Source organism: Thamnophis elegans, chromosome 2 (assembly GCF_009769535.1).
Source record: "Thamnophis elegans isolate rThaEle1 chromosome 2, rThaEle1.pri, whole genome shotgun sequence".
Lineage (NCBI taxonomy): Eukaryota > Metazoa > Chordata > Lepidosauria > Squamata > Colubridae > Thamnophis > Thamnophis elegans.
In genome coordinates, this window is record NC_045542.1 from 12,154,584 (window position 1) to 12,179,595 (window position 25,012).

The 25,012-nt window shown below is 41.0% G+C and overlaps 2 protein-coding genes across 3 annotated transcripts in view; one reads left to right on the top strand and one right to left on the bottom strand.

Moving 5' to 3' along the window:
* Positions 1–25,012, bottom strand: part of SYN1 (synapsin I) — a 119,620-nt gene that overhangs the window by 55,736 nt on the left and 38,872 nt on the right. The window contains exons 3-5 of the mRNA XM_032211439.1: positions 22,065–22,156; positions 18,737–18,893; positions 17,239–17,328 (exon numbers count right to left, since the gene is read on the bottom strand). Of these exons, the coding sequence (XP_032067330.1) occupies positions 17,239–17,328; positions 18,737–18,893; positions 22,065–22,156 (339 nt within the window). The remainder of the gene's footprint in view (positions 1–17,238; positions 17,329–18,736; positions 18,894–22,064; positions 22,157–25,012) is intronic.
* Positions 4,394–14,820, top strand: TIMP1 (TIMP metallopeptidase inhibitor 1). 2 transcript variants are annotated; one of them, XM_032211440.1, is made up of 6 exons: positions 4,394–4,590; positions 5,240–5,400; positions 9,662–9,759; positions 10,431–10,548; positions 12,898–13,019; positions 14,514–14,820. In XM_032211440.1, the coding sequence occupies exons 2-6, from the start codon at positions 5,274–5,276 to the stop codon at positions 14,721–14,723; spliced, it is 675 nt and encodes a 224-aa protein (XP_032067331.1). In that variant the 5' UTR covers positions 4,394–4,590; positions 5,240–5,273; the 3' UTR covers positions 14,724–14,820. The 2 variants fall into 2 exon arrangements, with proteins under 2 accessions (XP_032067331.1, XP_032067332.1); XM_032211441.1 differs by lacking the exon at positions 4,394–4,590 and adding an exon at positions 5,002–5,153.

A 25,012-nucleotide genomic window follows, 5' to 3' on the forward strand; every position in this document is an offset into this window, starting at 1 on the left:
CTCCAGAGATTGTGAACGCTCCAACACTGGAAGTTTTTAAGAAGAGATTGGATCATCATTTGCCTGAAATGGTATAGGGTTTCCTGAGCAGTGGGACAGCAGGTTTTCTGAGCGGGGATTTCCTGAACATGGGGCTGGACTAAAAGACCCCCAAATTCCCTCCCAACTGTGTCATTCTGACATGGTAACATAGCATCCCATATACTCAACTGAATCCATATGGTAGAACTTATAATAAAGTTGAGAAAGGGCACAATGAGTGATTTTATGAAATGGTAAGAAAAAGTAGCACTATCCTTCATATCAAAGATATCACAACTTAAGCCCTAGGGCCATATTTGTGCGCATTTCTATAACCGCTGTAGCGCCTTTTATTATAGTTGCTAAAAAGTGGTGGCAATTTTAGTCAGGAAATAATAAAAATAGAGTATAAATCCTAAAATGAGTTCTACATTGTTTTAAAAATGAAGCAAACACCAAGATAATAACAACCAGAAAATCTTGGGTTCCACCACAACACCGTGCTCGACTAAACCGCGCCCGACTAAACCGCGTCGCTGACGTCATCAACAGGGCGACAACAGCGCAGAGACAGAAGCACGCTGTAAACCCTAAACCTAAAATTAACCCCTAAACCTAAACCTAACCCTAAACCTAACCCTAAACCTAACCCTAAACCTAACCCTTAACCTAACCCTAAACCTAACCCTAAACCTAACCCTAAACCTAACCCTTAACCTAACCCTAAACCTAACCCTTAACCTAACCCTAACCCTAACCCTAACCCTTAACCTAACCCTAAACCTAATCATAACCCTTAACCTAACCCTAAACCTAACCCTAACCCTTAACCTAACGCTAAACCTAACCCTAACCCTAACCCTTAACCTAACCCTAAATCTAACCCTAAACCTAACCCTAAACCTAACCCTTACCTTAAGTTGAATCAGCTTGCTTTCAAAGCGCTATTTAAAGCGCCCTTCTTTCTCCGCGCTGGCTGTTGTCGCCCTGTTGATGACGTCAGCGATGCGGTTTAATCGGGTGTGGCTTAGTTGAGCGCGGTTTTGACGTATCACGACAATCTTGACCTTGTCTGGTCTAACATTCCTGTGCTTCAGATCAGGTGATTTTGCAAAAGCACACCCCAATTGTTTTAAATAAATAAACTAGGTATATTTTTCTTTTTTGGTAGTTTTATGCTGGGTGAGATGCCTGGCCCTCAAAACGATTCCTTATAAATTCAAATTTGGAGCTTTGTCTGGCCATCTCAACTCACAGAAGGAAGAGAACAAGGAGTACATTAATGTTTGGGGTAATCCTTATCAATATAAAAAAAACATCATTACCATTTTTACTTCTGCAGAATTGGCTGGGTGCTGATTATTAGTCTGGATGAGTGACATCCAGGGTTATTGTTTACGCAGAAGGAGCCATGTGTTGACTATTGTCTGTCTGGATGACATTCAGGATTTTTGCTTTTGCAGCAAGACATGTGCTGACTTTTACTAATCAGTTGTGAAAAAAGGATCTAGAACCTCTTTTCTGAGTCATTCAGTAGAAGACAATTGTAATAGTTATGTTCTGACACTTAGTTGCACTCACCATGCCCCACAAACTGTACGTAGGAGCGACTAAAAAAGGAAGTAGGCCCATAGCTTCAAGGGGAGACGCTCTTGTGTCATCTTCTGAGGAAAAGAGGATTCCCAAAGACTTACAAATAGCTAAAATTGTTCAAATCAATTCCCCCCTCTTATCTGTTTGAAGATATTTGTTTAGCTTTCTAATCCATCATTCTGGAGCCCACCAGGCAAGCAGTAAAAGTAAAAAAAGAATTATCAAACTCCCTGGCAGACCACAATATGCCAGGATGGGCAATCTTTTTTTCATTTGTGACTTCCATTCAACTGTATGTGACGTACTATTGAAAGCGCTTTTAAAAAAAAAACATGGTTAGGAGAGTGACCAGCATATCCCTCACCCCAAAGGAAAGTAAACAAGGGCACAGGGAACAGTGTAGATTGATAGGCAGTAAATTAACTTATAGACAATATAGATTAATGTGTAAGATATTTTTCTAAACTGATTAATAAAATAATATTCAATTTTATGGGAGTAGCCAATCAAATCTCCTAAAATGTTCAGAACATTGTATTAATTTTATTAGTATTGCTCATTTTTCCATTACAGAGTTTAGGTAGGTAGGTAGGTAGGCAGGCAGGCAGGTAGGTAGATGATAGATGGATGGATGGATGGATGGATGGATGGATGGATGGATGGATGGATTGATGGATGGATAGATACATACATAGATACATGATAGATAGATAGATAGATAGATAGATAGATAGATAGATAGATAGATAGACAGACAGACAGACAGACAGACAGACAGACAGACAGACAGACAGACAGACAGACACCCACCCACCCAAGTACAATACCATCAGGACAGATACTTCAAATAGACAATCAAAAAAACGACAGTAAACACAGATTAAATCCAAAGTATTTCTGAAGATTAACTCTGCAGTAAAAATTATATAAAGTCAGCAAAGATATAACACAGACGTTTTTCATTTTTCAAATTCTTTTTTCCTAATCTAAACCCCTTTCAAATATAAGTGCTTAACATTTTGAAAAAAACTGTTCACAAATGGTTTGTTATGGCAGTTCAGTCAGGAGCGAAGCACATTGACACCAAGATAGCAAAAAAGGATATTACAATAACAGGGATGGAAGGGACCTTGGAGGTCTTCTAGTGTAACCCTCTGCTCAAGCAGGAAACCACACACCATTTCAGACAAATGGCTGCCCAATCTCTTCTTAAGAACCTCTAGTGTTGGAGCACTCACAACTTCTCAAGGCAAGTCGTTCGACTGATTAATTGTTCTGTTAGGAAATTTCTTAGTTTCTAGGCTATTTCTCTTCTGGAATAGCTGAGATATCTGAGGTGCTGTTTTGCCCCGGTGGGACTAGTCTGCCCCATTCGCTCCAAGCAGAAGGGGCCTATCTTGGACTCCATTTGCTAAGGAACTCTGGCTGGTGGGCTCAAGAGCCTTTTCCATGGAATATTTGACCACGGGAATTGAGAACTGTTCCCATCCCTTTGGTCTTTTAGAAGGGTATCAAAATCTGGTTTTGTCACTTGATTTGGGAGTTTGAGGGGGCCACTCACCCCCATGTTTTCTGTCTCCTTGGTTCACACATACATACATACATACATACATATGTTTAATTGTTTTTATGTTTATCTTTTGACTGTTTGTAACTGTCCAGAGTGGCCTTATTGATGCATTTACAGCCTTTTGCAGCATCCCACAATAATGTGATCATTCTTTTCCAGCATTTTTGCTGGAAGCCAGCTTTTACATCCCATTTTCAGCAAAACAAACTGGCTGGTCACATGAGTGACCCATTTTATGACATCATGACTTATGACCATAATGGGCAACTCCATGATGATCGATGTTGAGTTACCTGTATTGAGAAACACAGATGTATGATACAGAGGTGGAAAGAACTTGTTGTCATGAAGGAAAAGGTTTAACTGGTGATCCCAAAGGGGTTTTTTCAAGAGGCAACTGGACTTCCTTGTTTTTCTTGGAAGACATTTTGCTTCTCATCCAAGAATTGCTTCTTCGGCTCTGACTGGATGGTGGGGAATGGAACTTCAGTCAGAGCTGAAGCAGCTTCTTGGATGAGAAGCAAAACATCTTCAAAGAAAAAGAAATAAGTCCAGTTGCCTCTTGAAAAAGCACCTCTTGGACAATGATGACCTGGATGACTGAGAATCTCCAGTTTAGCTGGTGAGATGATATTTTCAATAAAACAATCCACCATTGATAGAAGGTGCAAGTTTTATATGATTTAATAGATGGAAAACTCAGAGCCCTTATAAAGTTGCATAATCTGCCTATTCTATTCTATTCTGTTCTATTCCTACCCATCCCATCCCACTGTTAGTATTTCTTCAGTCCCGTCCTATTCATGTTGTATACCATAACTTCAGTATGTTCATTTTGTCTGAAAAGCTTCTGCTTCCTTCAAACCAGAGGCTGGCTTGTTAATCTCTCACTGACTGACTCTGCCCAGTTTGGCTACCTGGATGCAGCTGTCAAAAGAGAGAAAACGGGCAGAAAACGGGCAAGGGCAATCAGGTAACAAGTGCGAAATAACATGCTGGCGTCCTAAACCATAACATCTACGGCAGTTTAATAAGGCCGACATTCTGAGAGGGAACCAGTTCTATAACGCCACCCACTGGACACCCTTTGAATTGCCTTCCCTTCTAAGCCATCATCGCCCTCTCTCTTTTTCAGTTGAGTAATCCAAAACTTCCTGACAAATTCTTTCCTTTGAAGTTGCTAATGCTGCTCCTTCCTCCCCGTCTCTAAAGGCAAGGATCACCCCACCCTGGCATGGTTGACTCTCTGCTAAAAAACCGCAGGCTGGATCAGTCACGCCTCCTTGGCAGATAGGACAGGAAAAGCAGGGGGAGTCATGGGGGAAGCGGGGTGAGCTTTAAATACCAATCCGATGGGCTGGGAGCTGCAGTCTTGAAGAGACGCCTGGACTGCAACAGAGTGAAAGGTGAGGAGAAGGGCCGTTCTTTTGCAGCACACCAAGACCTCCCTAGATTCTCTTTCCCACCTCAAGGGGATCCCTCTGTAAGCTCCCCACTTTTTTGAAATTTCAGCTGATTTCCTCTGGTGAAACATTTCCAGGAAGACCTTCCCTTTACTTTTAACTCCATCATCTTCTCCTTTACCCATTTTTTCTCTGTGACACCCAGAAACCTCTGATGTTAGAAATGGTTGTTCAGACAGGTTGTCACCCCGAGCTCTGCTAAGGCTTTTTTTTTTCTTCTTTCAAGTAAATATCCCAGGCTGCGCCGGGTGGTGATAGAGGGTGTTTCCTGTATGAAGAAGCCACCGTAAATAAATTGAGCAAAATGAAACCAGAGTCTTTCCTCACAATGGGCTCACTCCTTCAGTCATCTAACCCTCAATTTAGGTCCTGCCCTGCCAGCCCAGCCCATAACATAAAATACAAAGAGCCGTGTTCATCCAGGCAGTAAGGAATTCCCCTCCTTGTCCCCAGCTGTATTATAAAGAGGGAAACCAACAGTTGCCCAAGTCCAGGAGTTTCTGCTGGTACTTCATAGCTGATGTTTCTTTTCACACCCCTTCATTTCCTGCCGCTTCTTCTCCTGGAATAACACTTTGTCTCTGTCCTGCAGGCTGCGTCTGAGTGACTTCTCTCCTCGCCTCAAAATGGATTCTAAAATGTGCAGATTCCTTGCGGTCGGCGTTTTCCTCCTCAGTCTGAAGGCAGATCCAACCGCAGCCTGTTCCTGTGCCCCTAGACATCCTCAGACTGCCTACTGCAATGCTGATATGGGTGAGTGCCTGAATCATAGACACAGTAATAAAAATTCAACCGTCCTCTCTCCTGTGCCTTATCTCATTCTCTCAAGTTATCACTTCTGCCATAGCCTATCAATCTGCAATCTGCTTATAAATTTCGTTGTGATCTGCTATATACTTACAAATTGTAAAGTCGTGTGTGTGTGTCTTTATGTGCGTGTGCGGTTCCAAATACGGAAATATTTTCTCAATAATTAGGGTCTTTTAATCTTCAGCCACCCTGAAGGACACAGTAGATTAAATTGATGGTTTCGCATTACCTTACAAGCTACACTAACTAATCATTAGTAATAACTTCCTAAGGAGCTGCTGGCATAAACTGCTTGATAGTGGAACAGTTTCCCTTGGAAAGTATCAAATTCTATCACTCTCGGTTTTCCCCCCCCCCAGTTGTCTAAATCAGGGGTCTCCAGCCTTGGCAACTTTAAGCCTGGGAATTGGCCAGGAGTTGAAGTTTCCCAGGCTTAAAGTTTCCAAGGTTGGATACCCTTGGTGTAAATGACTACCTATCAGACAAATAGTTATTTTCGCCATCAGCAAATGGTTGGACTTGGTGACCCTCCTAGTTCCTGGGGTGAATTGTAAAAAAAAAAATTGTAAAATAGTATTGGGTGGAAAAAAACAAAAAACAAATGGGATTGCAATTGGCAAAACTGATGTCTCATCTCCTTCCTCTTACCCAAAACATGTGATTTCTAGCAAACAAAAGACAGAACAGGAGTTCTGCTGGATAAACTACCTGCCTGTAACCGTCTGTTAAAGCCAGCATTTTGAGCCCTATAGTATTTAACTAGATGCCTCCAAAAACCCACAAGAATCTCTATGCTTGTTTCCCAGCAACTGGTGCTGAAAAACATGCCATCACTGGTCCTAGAAATAATACATAATGATCATGATTTGTAGCCATAATGTTCACATTTATAGGAATGGGAGGTTGAAGGACTTTTAGAACCGCTATAAATTTATTATTCTGAAATACTTCCAATGAATAAAGGCGGAGAATATTTCTACCCATCAACTCCTCAGCCTATTACAACTGAAATAAGATTGCCAGATTTCCCCCCCCCCCCCTCTTTCTGGCAGAATTTCTGTAATTTTCCATAGCAGCCTAGCATAGATTTTATGCCATTCTGCCCACCTCCACTTTAAAATTTTATATATACCAGAAAACTTTCCTTTGTTGGGCTATACAGATCAGGCGATTGTTGTTTTATTTCATTTTTCATTTTCATTTTATACAATCACTTATATACTGTGCATAACAAAAAAAATCCACCATAAAAAACCAACATAACACTTCAATCCCCCATACACCCTTTCTTCTCCCCCTCCAACTTTCATTTCTCCCCTCCAACATTCCCCTCTTCTACTTCCCTTCCCCCTCAGACATCTCCCCTTCCCTCCATCTCACCCTCCTTACATTCCCCTCTCACTCCCTCTTTACTTCTCCCTCTTCTTTCCCTCTACTCCTCACTTTGGTGTATCTCTACAATTCATTAATCTATTCAGTTTATATTTTGCACTAAAATTAAGAAAAATTAAAAAAAAGAGAAAATAAAAGAGAAAAAGAAAAAAAAAGAAAAGAAGAGAGGGCAATTGTTAAAGGCAGAGGAGATGGTTCCCAACCTTGCTAAATAAATTGGTAATCCGAATAGAAAGTTGTTTGTATATCAGGGAATACTGAGGTTTTATCTATTTTGGCAGTTTGTGGAAATATCTAAATATAGGAAGTTATTTCCTTTGAAATCTTATTAAGTACTATGATATTATGCACATACAAAACACAGATGTTTAGCACTGTTCCTATAAGGTGCTCTTAAATATCATCTATACTACCTTTCCTTTATTCAAAGGAATCAATCCACATATTCCTAGAAGTTCATTATTTACCAGGTTGGAATATCTCTTTGTAGAAAATTTAAAACAAGTTAAATAAATGGACAGGTTTAATCGGAATGTCCAATTCTAATGCACAAAATATTTTCTATTCAACCATTTTGGCTTCATTTTTTAAAACTTTTTGAGATTTTTCCATTTTGTTTTCATTGTTTGAAAAATGCCTGGGTTTTATATAACATTCAGGCAAGAATAAGAGAAATAGCTGGAAAAAGAACAAGTGTAAAGATTCACCTCTGGGTAATGAAATACCTACTCAGCGTGTTTTAATGCCTTTAGCACAAGGATAGGTAATCTCTGGTTCTTTGTATATCTGTCTCTTAATTCATATCCTGCCCTCCCCCCATAAACTCAAAGCAGCAGCTATAGTTTTCCTTTCCTCCAATTTATCCAGACAATAACTCTGATGGGGGAGCTGAGATGATATCCAGAATCAAGCAGTGAACTTCCAGATGGTCACATTGATATTAAATTAGAACAAACTGATATTAAATTATAACACAAATTTATAGTTTTACTACAGTTCAGAGTCAGACTAGATCCCTATGCTAACTATTCTGACCAGTTCTGGCCACATTCACATGATTTTTTCGTTAGAAAAATATTGTGTGTATGCCCTCAAGTAGTGTCCCATTGCAGCTAAGAATTAGTCATTTAGGAAAGGCCTATCAAAGCAGAGTTTCATAAGGGTAAAGCTACTTTAAAACAAAACAAAGATTCACAGATGTCCTGAAACATTAGCCTTTTGACATCCTTACAACTAAACAAATAAGAGCAGAATATATTGCCATGTGGTAGAGATGGGAGGAAAACAATATATGGGAATGAATAGCGCTCAGTTTGTAATTATAACAAACATTTGCTACATCTTAGCATGATGTTCAAACATAACTTTACATTCTTCAGGTCAGTCCCATCACCTGCCATCTGGTTCTTTTAGCTAGAGATAACTGAATTTTAAACCTGGGATCTTCTGCATACCAAGCAGGTATTTTATACCTGAGCTCTGCTTTCTCCCAAACATAACCTAACAATATAGCGCTATACCAGTTCATGGTTTTCTGGTTCTGAATTCACAACACAGGGTGGTTAGCATAGCACACATAAATATTGTGAGCCACAGTTGAGAGGAGTTGAGAGAAGAAAAAGAAAGGAAACCCACAATTTTGCTCCTCCACATTCTTGTAGAACTAGATAGAAAATTTCACAGAAAGGAACTTCGGGAAAGGCATGGGTTGAGGGATAGACAGATTACTTCTTCACATCTTGCCTCTCCTGTAATTTTCTTTGGACTGATGACAATTCGCCCATGGCTTTATTACTGTGCACTCAGCAATAGGTAACTGAAAGTTCAAATTAACTTAACTGAAAGATACTGCTGTGGAAAAGATGTTTGTGGCTGTGTTGTTAGAGCTGAGATACATGTAAACGTGTTTTCATCTATTTAATGTCCTTCGTTATTCTTGTTACCAATTACTGAAGTGGTATTTGTGCACTAGCTCCTTGAGTGCTCTGCAGGGAAGAGTTCAGATTGGCTTTTCATTCTGAACTCAAGTCCTTCACCATCATATACCATCTCCACCCAAACGTAGTACTCAAAACCTATTTTGGGAAGGTGGTGAGGAAAAAAGACAGAAACGCATTTCCCATCCTTTCTGAGAACTGTATGGTCACAGAATAATCCCCAATCCCCCCCCCCCAAAAAAAATAGCTGATAATATAACTCGATTCATTGTATGAGAATCTGTGTAGTGGATATCTCTAAATCCTGAAAAGAATCCAGAGATTCCAGAGCCGAGGTGGCGCAGTGGTTAGAGTGCAGTACTGCAGGCTACTTCAGCTGACTGCTAGCTGCAGTTCGGCAGTTCAAATCTCACCGGCTCAAGGTTGACTCAGCCTTCCATCCTTCTGAGGTGGGTAAAATGAGGACCCAGATTGGTGGGGGCCATATGCTGACTCTGTAAACCGCTTAGAGAGGGCTAAAAGCCCTATGAAGCGGTATATAAGTCTAAGTGCTATTGCTATTGCTATTTCTTAATAAGAGCCCCTTGCCTGCTCTCTACAATCATTTCAAAATCACCCAAAATAAAAAGCTGAAGGACGACAACTGACCCTACCCAGGCAATTGTCTATCATTTTATAGCAAGGATTTGGGGATACCAGGCAGAAATTTAACTTTAAGGCTTTCAAGCTGGCTAAATTGAGCCAGGAGTTGTATCTGAGGTACCAGGAATTTAAAGGATCACAAACAATCCTTCACCTAAAACCAATGAAATAACTAATGGTTAATGATAGAATTGAGGAAAATAAGATGTTACCTGCCACCTCTTTTTTTGTAGTGATCAGAGGCAAATTTGTGAGTGTCAGCAAGCAGCATGTGAACATTTCTGTGGGAGAACCTGTGTGGTGGATACGCCATGAAATCAAAACAACCAAGGTAAGCACTTCCTCTTAGTTATGTGATAAGTATTTTCTTCTCTTTCTGCACCCTCACTACAAGACTGGGAAGTAACTTACTCTGAGAGATCGTGACTGGTCCAAAATTACCAAATGAGTTTCCATGGTTGTAAGAAACCAAGAGATCCACTGATATCTTCCCCCAAGGCTGCCTTTAAGGAGACAGTTAACAGAAGATTCTTTTTATAACGTCTTGTCCAAAAGTTCAAAGACACAAATATGTTTGTAAAATAATGTGAAACAAAATTCACTGGTTATCCTTATCTGAAAGTCCTCAACTCTGCAATTTTCATTGTAAATTTCATGGATTCTGATTATTGCATTGTTATCTCATTCCTCCATAATTGCTTAAGTTTGAAAAAAGATGGTGATATCCTATTAAAGTTACTCAAGCATGCCTTTAGTCTTCACATACTTTAAGAAAATGAAAAACTGGTTGATATCTGTTGGTTCAATCAGCTTATACTGAATTAGATTTGAACTCTAGCCTGGCAGATACAATCTAAATACTTCTGGTAGGGTTATGAAAACCTCAAATCAAGTAGCAGCCTTGACTTTCTTTTTTCCCCTCATGGTAGTCCCTTCCTGGTCTGAATAATTCTCCCACTTTCCTCCATCCCTGTACACATTCCTGTTCTTCTGTTTCTCCAGGTATACAAGGGTCCAGAAGAGATGCAAGATGTCCGCTTTCTCTACACTCCAGCTATGGAAAGCCTCTGTGGTTATGAACACAAGGGCCCACTCAAAGGAGAAGAATATGTCATTGCAGGTACAGAATGATCCCCTAAGACCAGGAAAACTGAAAACAAATTCAGACATTCTTATTTTTTAATCTTTGCATAGGCCTATAACATTATCATACATTTATGAGGGTTAACACATACAGACAAGATCAGTAACCTAGCATAGGCAGGAACCAAATACACACATGAATCCCATTGGTAAGGTTCCAAAATTTCTTTAATAATACTAATAGGTGAAATATCATTAAGTTTGCCAAATCTCATAAGATGTTGGTATTTACAGCTTAAATCTTATGAAATCTCAGGCAAGAATAGCAAGAAGCTAACAAGATTGTGACAATCTTCCAAGATTTTTAAACTAGCTAAAAGCTGGTTTTTAAATATATATATTTATTTTTTTACTAGGGACTATGGTATATATGGAAGGTGGTATATACCTTCATGGGCTCTAGTTTGAAAATCAGTAAAATATCCCATAGCTAAAGAATTTGGAGTTTTATTTTGGATGCTTAATAAAAAACAGTTTTGAGCATGATGCGAAACGTCTCAAAACAAGGCTATAATGTTCTTATGAAGAACATAAATAATGGGAGGAAAAAACTAAAGGAATCTGTTATACCTAGTTTAAAAGGAAGAAGAGGGAATTGCAAATCCCCCCTCCCACACACACACACACACACACACACAAATAATTTAAAACTCCAGTCTCTGAAAGACCCAACTATTCACAGTTGGTTTCAGTTTTAGTAGTAACCTAACGTTTGCCAATCTTTTGAGGCTATAATTCAATGGCGAAACAAAGCTTAACATTTCATAGAGAACTGGAAAAGACTTTTGTTTTTTAAAAATTGCCATTTTACAGTGCATATCAGACATTTAATTGAAAAAAAAAGATGTTGTGATGTCCCAAATTTATTATATTAGAAATATTAAACTAATAAGATGAAGCACAGCATGTCTCCAAGACAGAGAACTTAACAGGAAGTCCACAGCTAATTGTAAAATTTAGTTCTTTTTTTAATCCTCCCCATTTTGCTGGCATTCTTTATATTATGGACTGTTTTCATTCATACCATTTATTTAAAATTTTGTCATATAATCTCACTCTAATCTAGGCAATCACCTCAAGAAAATGTATTTTGGTTGCAACGATACGTATTAGAGAGTTACTCCCAAAAGAAAAACAATCACCTCTTACATTTAGAAAACCAGCACGTCATGGAAAAACTAGGCCAGGCCAAAGCTTTTCTCTCTAACATCTACTTTTTTTGTGTGCAGTGAATTTTTTTCAACCAAGCATTCAAAACTAAGCCCCCACCTGCGGTCTGAAATGACAGAGTCCAGGAACAGTTTTACCCCATAGTGAGTGGCTATGCCAAGGCTGACCTCAACGCTGCTTATAACAAACAACTCAAACAATATGTTTCTGCTCTCAGTGGGGGGAAAAGAAAAGAAAAGAAAACCAGAAGTCTGTCGTTTGTTTTGTGGGAATGAGAAATTTAAATCCAGAATTAATTGCCCAAGATACAGAACACAAAACTTTATTACCTATCACAGATGCTTTAACCCCCCCCCCCCCCACACTAAATGCACAGAAATATATGTGCACATATGAATAGTGTGGGATTTGATTTCACAGTGTGTATCAGACTTTGTTAATTCAAATTTTGGAAGAAACCTTGATTTAATCTATATTCTGGTTTAACAAAGAATCTGCAATACAGGTTAGAACTATCTCATTTTTAAGTCATAGCTGTCTGGTCTTTGGTTAAACCATTCCAGTGACTTCCCTCCTACTTCCACTATCAAGTAACCCATACTGTTAAAGCATCTTTTTTCCCAATGTTTAGCTAAAATCTAAGCTAATCTTTAGCTTCAATTTTGCCTTTGGCATATTAAAGAAGAAAGCCTTAATAAAATATCTGGAGTGAGCAGGAGAGATATTTTATATGGTTCTCCTTTTAGTAAGTCAACGCAATGCCAACAAAGGAAGAAGCCCACCAACTCCAAAACTCCACATGCATTATTCATTCAGGGGACCAAGCTTACAAAATTTTGGCAAAGGATTTGTCTTACAGGCGGAAGCCACATTTAATTTCATTATTCATCCCTGCAAGAGAAAAACTATACTGTATATAGTGCTCCATTTAGGGTGGTGAAGATGTACAATATTAATATATTTGCAGGCTTCTCAGCAAGCCAAAGCTTGATTATAAAAGTCAAATCTGCAACTAATGCATCAGATAGAATGTTTATATTTCCTGTTTTAATCTCTCTCTCTCTGTCTCTCTCTGTCTGTCTGTCTGTCTCTCTCTCTCTCTCTCTCTCTCTCTCTCTCTCTCTCTCTCTCTCTTTCTTTCTTTCTTGGCCAACAGGGATGATGGATGGCAATCGTGTCATGATCACAGCCTGTTCCTTCATCCAGCCATGGTCTCAGCTTTCTCTTGCCCAGAAAAGAGGCTTGAGTCTTGAATACAGCAAGGGCTGCAACTGCACAGTGAGTGTCTGGGTCTAGGAAATAATCTGTCTCGGGGATAATCTGACAGCAGAAGCAAATGCTTGCAGGCAGATTTGCAGGCTAGCCAACAAAACATTGCATGCGCACGCACGCACGCACACACACATACACACACACATAAATACACAAACACAGTTCTTTCTTGTCCTGAAAGCTGAAATTATAGCTCATTATCCAACTTCCCTCTGCCTAAAGCCCTCCATTTGGTTAAGGTTACAATTCTGAAAGCCTCCGGGTATAATGGTCATTGGTTATGCTAGCTGGGAAATTATGGAGATTGAGGTCAAACACATCTGGAGGGCATCAGGCTGGTAAAGGCTATCTGTATTTATAGCTTTATCTAGCAATCCACCTAGTCAGGCCACAAATCCATGTAGAATAGATGATGGTACAGGGTTCCACAGATTTCCATGCACATGACTAAGATGGAAGATAAGAGACCAATCTCCTCCCAAAACTTTTTTTTGAGAGTAGGAGATTTGGAACAAAATTTTGTTTTCGGTGCTTGCCCACAACTCTCATTCAGATTTTGATAAGAATTTGTTTTTAAACTAGCCTACAAAACGATTAATACCCTGAATTTCCATTCTGGATCCAAAGGATTTTTCCTTCTTGACAACCAATAAGAAGCGAAAGCTTCTAGCCTCTTGGAAAGCTAGAAGGATAAAGCAGGATAATAGTGGGTGTATTTGCAATTTTAAATAGGCAGAAGGGGAAGATTACAAAGATGCAGTTTGTCATATATAGAATCAATTGTCCACCACGCACAGGGTAAATGGAAAGGAGCAACCCTGCTCTGGTAAATAATGAATTATGGGATTGATGATGGTGAAGTGACTTGGGAAGATGGGGTTAAAGGGTCTTTTGCCTGAGTGCTGGTTGTAAACGAATATAGAAATGACACAGCCAATGTCATCTGTCCTTCAGTCCTTGCTCAATTCAAAGCATACAGTATATTCTATTAAAATTCGAACAAATTGTTCAACACTGGAGATGTAACAAATGATCTATGATCCAATTTGCAACAACTTTGGGTTGTTTTTGGCCCCATCATATTTGATTGCTTGTCCTAGATGACACCCAAGTAGGATTTAGAAATCAAGAGATGTGATATTGGAGGATTATATGATATTCAAGAGGAAGAGCTCCCTCACACTGTCCCGGGGGAGGGCCTTCTCTGTCGCAGCTCCAGCCCTCTGGAACGATCTCCCCATGGAGATCCGGACCCTTACTACCCTCCCGGCCTTCCGCAAAGCCGTTAAGTCCTGGCTGATCCAGCAGGCCAGGGGGCTTTCGAAATACCCAGCCCCTCGGAAATTGTGACTGTTGTGTTTTTTAATATGTTGTTTTGTGTATTATCCCCTTCCCTTGTTTTATTGTAAGCTGCCCGGAGTCCTTCGGAAATGGGCGGCATACAAGATCAATAAAACTAAACTAAACTAAACTTATGTTCTTCTGCCATTCTTTCAATAGGTCATGTCCTGCCTTTCCATGCCATGTTTCATCTCTTCTGACAACCAGTGCCTATGGACAGATGGGATCATGTCCCGGATATGGGATGGTCTTCAGGCCAAACGCCTGGCGTGCCTGCCACGATCTGAGAGCTCTAACTTCTGCACCTGGCAATCCCTGACTGCCCAAGGACCTGGCTCCCTTCGCAAGTCTCGCCTCCTGAGGCAGTAAACGTCTATGGACTCTGGAGTGTACTCCTCTCCCTGACAATCCCTCCGTTTCTATCCGAGTTGTCTCTTTTTAAATAAATGCCAATTCCAACAATTAAGCTTGCTCAAGTTCTGTACTGGTTCTGGGAAGACAGTAGCAATAGCCTCTAGAGAAGGATGCAGTAGTTCTTCTAAGGCCGTGATAGCGAACCTATGGCACACCTGCCCGAAGTGGCATGTGGAGCCATGTTGCCTAGCACGCATGGCATCACCCGTTCCTCTTCTGGGTTTCTGGCGTGCATGCGCACATGATGATCAACTGGCCTTTGAGCATGCAGCAGTGCCAGAAACCAGAAGAGCTGGTCTTCCATTTTCCAGTGTGAGCATGCGTGCCAGCCAGCACATAGGCATCCCGGAAACCAGAAGTTCATCTTCCGGTGTGTGCATGCCCCCTAGCCAGCTCCTCTTCCTGGTTGCGGCCCAGACGAGTGAGTGCACCCGCAAAGTGCTCCCCTTTCGGCACTCGGTGATTTGCGCACACATGCGCGCTCCCTTTTCAGCACTCGATGCTGAAAAGATTCGCCATCACTGCTCTAAGGAAAACCCAAGGGAACACTTTTAGATGTTTTAATGGGGAAAAAACCCTAGAATGTATGTAGATAATTTTCACAAAAGGAACAGAGGAAGCTTTCAGTAGCCAGCAAAACGGCCTCCAAAGGGCCTTCCAGTTTTCCCCTACAACTCTAGTCCCCAGTTTTTCTTCCTGTCTGGGTATCCTGAATTTACTATTCCACTGCCCATATTCTGGATTAGGAGTAAAGAAACCGTCTTTCAAAGCTGCACAGCTCAGTCAGATATCCATGGGGCAGCCCTTGAAGAGTGTTCGGAGACTTCAGCTTGTCCAGAATGCAGCCGCGCGAGCGATTGTGGGTGCGCCTCGGTACATCCACGTTACACCTATCCTCCGTGAGCTGCACTGGCTGCCTATTGGTCTCCGGATACGCTTCAAGGCGCTAGTTGTCACTTATAAAGCCCTACATGGTATTGGACCTGGGTACTTGAGAGACTGCCTTCTGCCAATTACCTCCCACAGACCCATTAGATCCCACAGATTAGGCCTCCTCCGAATTCCATCTGCTGGCTAATGCCGGCTGTTGACCACCCGGAGGAGGGCCTTCTCTGTGGCTGCTCCAGCCCTCTGGAATGATCTCCCTGTGGAGATTCGGACCCTCGCCACCCTTCAGGCTTTCCGTAAAGCCGTTAAGACCTGGCTGTTCCAGCAGGCCTGGGGCTGTTGAGTTCCATCCCTACTCGAACTGGTTGTGCTTGTTGTGACTTTTTAAATTGTTTTGTATTGTTGTTTTGTTTCTGTTTTACTCTTTGTATTTGTTCCCCTCCCCTCCTGGTTTGTCAGCCGCCTGAGTCCCTTTGGGAATAGGGCGGCATACAAGTCGAATAAACCACTAAACCAATCTGGAAACATGAAACTGTCATGAACAACAGCATATCTCTAAGCACAGGAAAAGTATTTTTAAGCCATCATCATTGAATAACAGCAAGGTCACAGGATTGCAATATGCACACGTACAGGATTTAGACGAAAGAGCAGAAAAGTATGTATTTTAAGGAATGACTGAGTTCTTGCCAAGAGTGCTATCTATAGAAAGGAAGAGGATAAGAAAGGGAAATGCCGTTTAGCCAAATCACCCTTTGCATCCCAAGACCACACAAATTGCATACTGAAACAAATGAAGTGGGTCCATATTTAGGGACAGTTTACCAGCAAAGTGCAATCTAAACAACCTGAGCCTTTGTACACCCAGAATTATATTTATTGTTCAATATATTACTTTACATTATGTCCATTATTATGCTACATTCATTAAACTAATCTTTTATCTGTTACATTAATGAACGTAATTATCGAGATTTGTTTTCGCCTTTAAGAGAAAATTAATTTCATCACCTTTAAGAGAAAAATGATTTCTTGCAAGCATTATTTGCAACACCTCTGCCTCCAGTACAGTAGATGAAGTCTTTCCTTAGAAGATGCATGAGAAAACATTGCTGGTAAATAATAAGTTTATAACAAAATAGATAGGAAAATTGTGGATATGAGTGTACATATCTCATGGGCTTCTTGCTTAGAGAAGAGTATCCACTGCCATTCGGCTCTTCGTACCAACACTAGCTCTAACAATGAAGCCGAAATGCAGTCAATGTCCTTTTTTGTAATCATGTTAACCCTGAACAGAGAAGCCAAACTAAGTGCAGAATGAAGTATGGCTATTTCATTCAGAAGTCAAGCCTTGTCATGCATGACTCATCATTGAACAGGAAAATGAAGACATCCTGGTTGAGAAGGAATGATTATGATATGTTTTATATCTGAAAATCACATGTTCATCCTCAATGGTCCAGCTCAGAAATGGCTATTTGCCCTTTTAATTATTAAAGGGGCTGGAGAACTCAGGGTGTGCTAGTCTCAGCACATAATCAGAAAGATCCTCAGCCTTCCACACGCCAGTCTGACTTACCATCTCCTTATGATTGGGATAGAATGTCTGGTCAATGAGGGGGAATTCTTCCGGACCGAGTTTGCGATTCAGGCGGACCATCTGGGCAAACTATTGGAGAGACAGTGCAGTAAGAAACAAGGATGATATTTCCAAATCTATTTCCACAAGGTTAACTTTACTATATCGCCCCCATCCCTTTGCAACCCCTGCCCAATTCCTTCCCTCTACTCGAGCCTGAACATGAAAGCTTCTATGAGCAGAATACGTTGCAAATGTCAGAAATCCTACACAATGTCCACCATCAACGGTAACAGCTGACTCCTAGGGAGGTGCTGACATATTACACAGCCAGCCTAAACATGCATGACTTGGCCATTTTTTAAATATACTGTCCATGGGCTGTCCTCAAAGACAAGCTAAAAGGTTCTGCTAATGTGGAATGCAGCATGACTGATAACTCACTCAACCAAGAAAAATAGTCTTACTCATTTCCTTCCAGGTTCAACTTACACGAAGAGTTTGGGAAGCAGTTAATTCTGGGATCATGTCTTCTAAGCTAGCTTACCTACGAGTTGAGAGAGTTGGCATCTTGGATAGATTAGGTGATGACAAAGAGAAAGACCTTCTCTGTAGAAAGTGTAGCTAATACAACACTGCAATTATTTCAGCACTTTTGTTTACTCAGACATTTTAATTAGTTTACATTCCTTGCTTTTTTTAAAAAATTGCTACCTACTCTTGTTGGAAAACTGTTGTTTAACTGTTTCTTTAACTGCAGGGGTGATGAATAACTGTATTTGAACATTGTACAATATCTAAAAGCAGCTTAAAACTAAATTAGTGAAATGCAGTGGTTCCACCACAAAACCGCGGATGACAAAATCGCGGTCGACGAAAGCGTGCCTTTGACGTCATCACAGCGCGACGAAAACATTGCGCTGTGATCGAAAAATGTAAAAATAAAGCGAAAACCTTACCCTAACCCCCCCAAGCCTAACCCTAAACCTAACCCTAAACCTAACCCTAAACCTAACCCTAAACCTAACCCTTAACCTAACCCTAAATCTAACCCTAAACCTAACCGTTAACGTAACGCTAAACCTAACGCTAACCCTTAACCTAACGCTAAACGTAACCCTAACGCTCTAAACCTAACCCTAACCCTTAACCTAACCCTAACCCTAACCCTAACCCTTACCTTTATGTGAATCGGCTTGCTTTAATTTTATTTTTATTTCAATTTTTAATTTTTTTCGTCGCGCTGTGATGACGTCAAATGCGCGCTTTCGTCGATCGCGCTTTTGTGGACTGCGGTTTTGACGGGTCACAAAATGCAGTAAGCCCTCCCGACTACCTCTTGTGCACAAAATAAAGAAATGGGGCCAAACCCTCCGCCTTGCACTGTATGTTCCTTAATTTACAACGATAAATTTTCTATGTAAAGTTCTCATACAAAATCTACACTGCAGTGCCACAGATCTGGTTCCTCCTTCAATTATCATCTTCTGTCACTCACCACCCAAGGTTTGTCACAGAAGTTGTACACAGAATGCACCGAGTTGACGCTGGGCACGCCTGCATACTGCAAGCCAATAACAATGCCACGATGGTCTCCACCACGAGCCATGCTGAAGGCATGCTGGCGGATCAGGACAAAGTCCGGCTTCAGACTCCTGGAAGAAAAAGTGTGAATATGAAAAAGAAGGAGAGGCAGGATAAAGAATCTAATGCATTTGTCCAGAAAACCTACTTCTTAATCTATAGTTTCCATTTTAGGTGCCTAAATCAAACCCTTTTACTCAACATGTTCACTCTCCGTTGATCTTCTACTGCCACTGAGAGAGCTATAGAACCTCTGTGGGGTTAGATGAAATAACACATTAACATACAAAACACAGGAAATTCACAGCTTTCTGAAGTACCCGTGCAATTTGCAAAATTTGTTTTCAGCAGTCTATTAGTCTTGATTCAAGTTGGTCTCATTTCCTGTCGCTGGAGGAAAATGAAATGGTTACTCATTAAAACCCAAGGCTGCCACATTCCCAAGCTCAGGGATAAACAATAACTATGTGTTCAGAGACTACACTAATTTCCAGACAGCGCATTGTTTATTCTGCCATCACAATTCAATCTTCATGGGTGGTCAAGCTCTAGTAGAAATTTCCCAGCAATTATCAGAGCGTATACGCTCAAGGCTTCTTCCAACACTTTCACTGCAGTCTCTGGGCTGTGTCCCATTTGAGGCTGTGTCAGATTTGACATAACAAAGATGGATGTATCTATGTGCTGCACCAATGGTATAGGTTGATCTGACACCAACATTTAGAAACCAAGTAGATAAAACCATTTTATTTATCCAGACATTTTAACAAATGTACAGAATAACTGATTGAATTAAATGCAGTGGTGGGATTCAGCCGGTTCTCACCACCTCGAGAGAACCGGTTGTTAACTTTCTGAGCAGTTTGGTGAACTGGTTGTTGGAAGAAATCATTAGGGCAGAGAACCGGTTGCTAAATTATTTTAATCCCACCACTGACTAAATGTATTGTGTCTGAAGGATTTATCTACTGATTTCGTCTTTGGCGCATTTGCTGAGATCCCACTCATCCTGAAGTCTGAATAAAGGAGTAGAAGAACACTGTGTTATCCCGAGCGTATGCATTTGAATGTGTACTTCAAAACATAACCCTTGTGTTAAAGAAAACAAACTTTACTTGGGATCTTTCTGTGAGAGGTCAATCACAAGACTAAAATCTGCCGGTGTAGGGAACCAATCCAGTTCAAGATGGGAAGACTTGTCCCCACTGTAGTCTTGCTCCAGATTAAAACTTAAATAAAATCCCTTTAAGATGAAACTGCTTCCTTATGACTTTATAAACCCATCCATGTCTACTTAGGGGAAAGAACTGCCAGTATAAACATGCCAGTGCAAATAATACCAGATGTGTCGGGGGATGGGGAAGGGGAGACAGTCCAGACAGAAAATTCAGATTAAGAATGTGATGAGAGAAAAAAGTGAAAAGCTTCATACTTCCCATCCCATAGCCCTGAATAAGGGGTCCACATCTGAGGTTTATTTTGCAAAATTAACCCTGAAGCTTCAATTACCCTTCATTTAGTGCAGGGGTAGTCAATCTTTTTATACCTACCGCCCACTTTTGTATCTCTGTTAGTAGTAAAATTTTCTAACCGCCCACCGGTTCCACAGTAATGGTGATTTTATGAAAACCCAATGAAAATGTTTTTAAATAATGCTATGAATTTTTTTTTAAAGTCAATTAAATTTTAAAAAAGGAAAGTGCTTCAGTAGCAGACAAAACCCCTACCGCCCACCATGAAAGCTGGAAAGCCCACTAGTGGGCGTTAGGGACCAGGTTGACTACCACTGATTTAGTGGCTTATCTAAGTGTTCACCAAGACCCTTAGCATATAAAAGAACCAAGGGTCACACAGTAAATTGGCACAGCAATTGTCTAAAGACAGAAGAAAGTCCCATTTTTAGCATCTCTGATATTTCATTTTTTTTAAAGACTTTAGACAGTTAGGGCTGGGAAAGACTTGGGAACATAGCAAGCCTTCAGCGTTAAGTTAAAATTACTATTAATGAACAATCTACTTCAACATTGTCTAATCTGATAATTTCCAGATGTGTTGGACATAACGAGGATTTACGTGCAATCCATCTGGAGAAAGACATCTCTCTTATACTGCAGCGGCCCTGGGATGCCACGGTCATCACAGGGGGGACATGAAGAAATGTTATGATTTAAATCTTGAGTTAAGGTCTTGGGGGTCCCTGGCCACAAAAAAGTATTTAAAGGGGTCCGTGGTGAAGAAAAGGTTGAGAACCACTGACAGCTTGATAGCTTGGAGGCAGGAGAGCACACGGGAAAAGCAGAACCCAAGAGGACATCAATTTTTAAGGGTTGATTTTTTCAAATGCTGCTTAAACAGTTGCAAAGAGAATAGCTGCAGGGATATATAAGATAATTTAGGAAGTCAAACAATCCCAGAAAACGTTGTATTCTTCAAAAACCTTTCAATGGTAACATTGCGTTTATACATTTTATACTTCTAGAGATGATAATTGCATACTGTAGTGTACTGGATCCTAACACTGACACTCTACTGCACGATCTTAGTAATCAGGAAAATGTTGGGAAGAGGAACAATATTCTCCTCTTGGGTCAACAGGGGCAAATTACACATAAAAAGCAAAGATTTGTGTAACTGGCAACTTCACGTAAGTCCCCAACTTCTAGTTCTATAATAGGCTTGAATAAACACACTACTTAAGCATCCAGATGAAAGATTGTTTGTTCAGTAGACAAAATCTAACTCAGTATTTCCCCTAAAATTCATTAAAGCCTAATGAACAATCAATACATAAACACAGGTAGTCCTCGACTTAAGGCCACAATTGAGGCCCAAATTTCTGTTGTTAAGTGAAGCATTTGTTAAGTGAGTTTTGCCTGACTATGCCTGACCTTTCTTGCAAACAGTTGTTAAGTGGATCGCTGAAGTTAGTAACCAGGTTCTTAAGTGAATCTGGCTTCCCCATTGACTTTGCTTGTCAGGGGGTTGCAAAAGGAGATCACATGATTCTGGGACACTGCAATTGTCATAAATATGAGCCAATTGCCGAGCCCCTGAATTTTGATTATGGGATCAGGGAGATGCTGTAAGGGTTGTAACTTGAAAAATGGTCGTAAGTCCCTTTTTTCAGTGCCGTTGTAACTTGGAACGGTCACTAGAGGAACTGTTGTAAGTCGGAAACTACCTGTACGTAACACTCTGAACAATCGTAATAAACTACAGATCGGTGCCATGTTTCTACTCACCGTACTACTTTGATGCCGTTGCGCATAACCTCCATGTCAACAGAAAAATTGCCATTAGCATGAGCCACCAAGTTCAAGTCACAGAATTCTGCCTGGTAGAAACAAAACAAAACCACATTCATACATCCTCAGAGCTGCTACCACATCAACTTTTCAAGGTATGGGGGTACCCTTGATTATTGCTCCAGCCCACAGAGCAAGTTGTGTATCAACATATGCAAACCGAAGTTGGGTTGTCTTTGAATTCCAGAGAACCGCGTGGTCCTTTGGATATTTCTGTCAGAAAATCAGCAAGACTAGATAAGTTTCTTTTGAAGAAAAATTGCCCATCACATCAAACAACTAGTTCAAAGTAGGAGCGCGGTGGTTTGTGTGGTTAGGACACTGGGCTGACAATCAGCAAGCCCACATTCGAGACCCAAGTGCTACTGTGCAACGGGAGAAGCTCTCCATCATATGTTCCAGCTTCTGGCAATCTAGCAATTTGAAAGTAAGTAATCACTAGTGGCTCAGTGGCTAAGACACCAAGCTTGTCGATCAGAAAGGTTGGCAGTTTACTTATATTAGATGGTAAATCTGTGGTTGTAAATGTAATTGAGAATATGGATGCAAAAACACTTGCAAGCAAATGACATGCTGTATGTAATGGATGAGAATTTTTTTAATGTTTTTTTTTATGTTTAAAAATAAAAAAAAATTGCAAAAAAAAAAGAAAGGTTGGCAGTTGGGCGGTTCAAATCCCTAGTGCCACATAACAGAGTGAGCTCCCTTTACTTGTCCCAGCTTCTGCCAACCTAGCAGTTACAAAAATATGTAAAAAAAGCAAGTAGAAAAATAGGGACCACCTTTGGTGGGAAGGTAATAGCGTTCCGTGCACCTTCAGCATTTAGTCATGCCAGCCACATGACCACGGAGACGTCTTCGGACAGCGCTGGCTTTGAAATGGAGATGAGCACTGCCCCCTAGAGTCGGGAGCGACTAGCACGTATGTGCGAGGGGAACCTTTACCTTTTAAGCACAAGTAGATAACACAGGTACCACTTTAGTGAGCACTTTAACAGGAATATGAAAGGAGGCTCCAACCGGGTGTCCCATGAGCACTGGTGATATCATTTGATAATCCTTTTGACCCAGAAGCACCTCAGTGCTTCCGACACAAATGAAAGCAACTTCAAAGTTCAGTAAGTTATTAGGATCATAGCATGTAACAACATGACATGGAATTTAAAAAGAATGAAATTAGTGATAAGAAAAAGAAAACAACAAAGAAAAGTTTGGAGTTGGAGTTTATTCAATTTGTAGGCCGCCCTATTCCCCGAAGGGACTCAAGGCGGCTGAACAAAACCAAGGGAGGGGAAATTACAAAAAGTAAGACAAAGACAATCAGACAATACGAACAGTTTAAAAGCACAACAGACACAGCAATTTCGAGTAGGGGGGGGGAACTCAACCCCAGGCTTGCTGGGACAGCCAGGTCTTCACGGCCATCCGGAAGGCCTGAAGGGTGGAGAGGGTCCGAATCTCCATGGGGAGCTCGTTCCAAAGGGCCGGGGCAGCCACAGAGAAGGCCCTCCTCCGAGTAGTCGCCAGCCGACATTGGCTGGCAGATGGAATACGGAGATAAGGCATCTGAGATAATTAAATTAAGATGGAACTGGTGCTATAGCCGAAAACTATTTTTTTTCCTAAGTTTAAAAGATAGCATGACAAAGATAGTGACCTGACTGCTAACAATTGGAATCACATCCACAGGTAAGGTAGTCATCATTCAATATTCAACTCCTTGAATTTACCCTTTTCCCCCGTTTTCATGATACGGACTTCCTCAGCAATCTACAGAAGATGGAGAATTTTGAGGGGTTTTCTCAATAGCCATTCTCAGCTCCCAGAGAGTGTCCATGAAACCAAAGAGTGACCTCAAACTAAATGAATTTGTGTCAACTTCCAGAAATCTCCTCTAAATTCAGAGATTTCCCAAGTGCTTCCTGATAAAAAAAAAATTATGTATTTAATTATTTTACGTGTTTTAATTATACTTGAATAGTTTGTATGGTTTGCCTTCATCGTGAATTTTATTAAATGGTCAAAAATGGTCTGGCTGCACATGCGAGACTAAAATACTTATTTGTTAGGTGTATACTCCATTCAAGGTTCAAGGTTCAAGGTTCATTTTATTTATATGCCACCCTATTCCCAGCGGGACTCAGGGCGGCGCACAAACCCAAGGGAGGGGAAGGGAAACACAAAGAACTACAACAAAAAATACAAGGGAATTTAAAACAACCAACAGCCACACGATTCGAGAGGGGAAGGGAACTCATCGACCCCAGGCCTGCCGACGCAGCCAGGTTTTAACGGCTTTTTGGAAGGCCTGGAGAGAGGTGAGGGTCTGAATCTCTGCAGGGAGCTCGTTCCAAAGGGCTGGAGCCGCCACAGAGAAGGCCCTCCCCCGGGTAGTAGCCAGATGACATTGGCCAGTAGACGGAACCCGGAGGCGGCCAACCCTGTGTGATCTAATGGGTCTTTGGGAGGTAATTGGCAGCAGGCGGTCTCTCAAGTACCCAGGTCCAATACCATGAAGGGCTTTATAAGTGACGACTAGCACCTTGAAGCGTATCTGGAGACCAATCGGTAACCAGTGCAGCTCGCGGAGGATAGGTGTAACGTGGGTGTACCGAGGTGCACCCACAATCGCTTGCGCGGCTGCATTCTGGACGAGCTGAAGTCTCCGAATGCTCTTCTTGAGCCAAGAACTCAACTTAATATATATTGCATCCTCTCTTCTTGTTTCTCTTCAAACAATCAACCTGTGCAATAGATTGGGCTGAGAGATAATGACTGGCCCATGGTTAAAGATGAACCTAGACCTTCCTCATTCTAACCCAACATTTTAACTACTACAATCCAGTTTTGAGTCATGATCATATGAAAATCATCTAAAAGTCTAG

Excerpts from the sequence above, each read along its gene's own strand:
- TIMP1 (XM_032211440.1), top strand. The coding sequence starts at position 5,274 with ATGGATTCTAAAATGTGCAGATTCCTTGCGGTCGGCGTTTTCCTCCTC. Across the intron at positions 5,401-9,661 it reads CTACTGCAATGCTGATATGG|TGATCAGAGGCAAATTTGTG; the intron begins GTGAGTGCCTGA and ends CTTTTTTTGTAG. Across the intron at positions 10,549-12,897 it reads AGAAGAATATGTCATTGCAG|GGATGATGGATGGCAATCGT; the intron begins GTACAGAATGAT and ends CTTGGCCAACAG.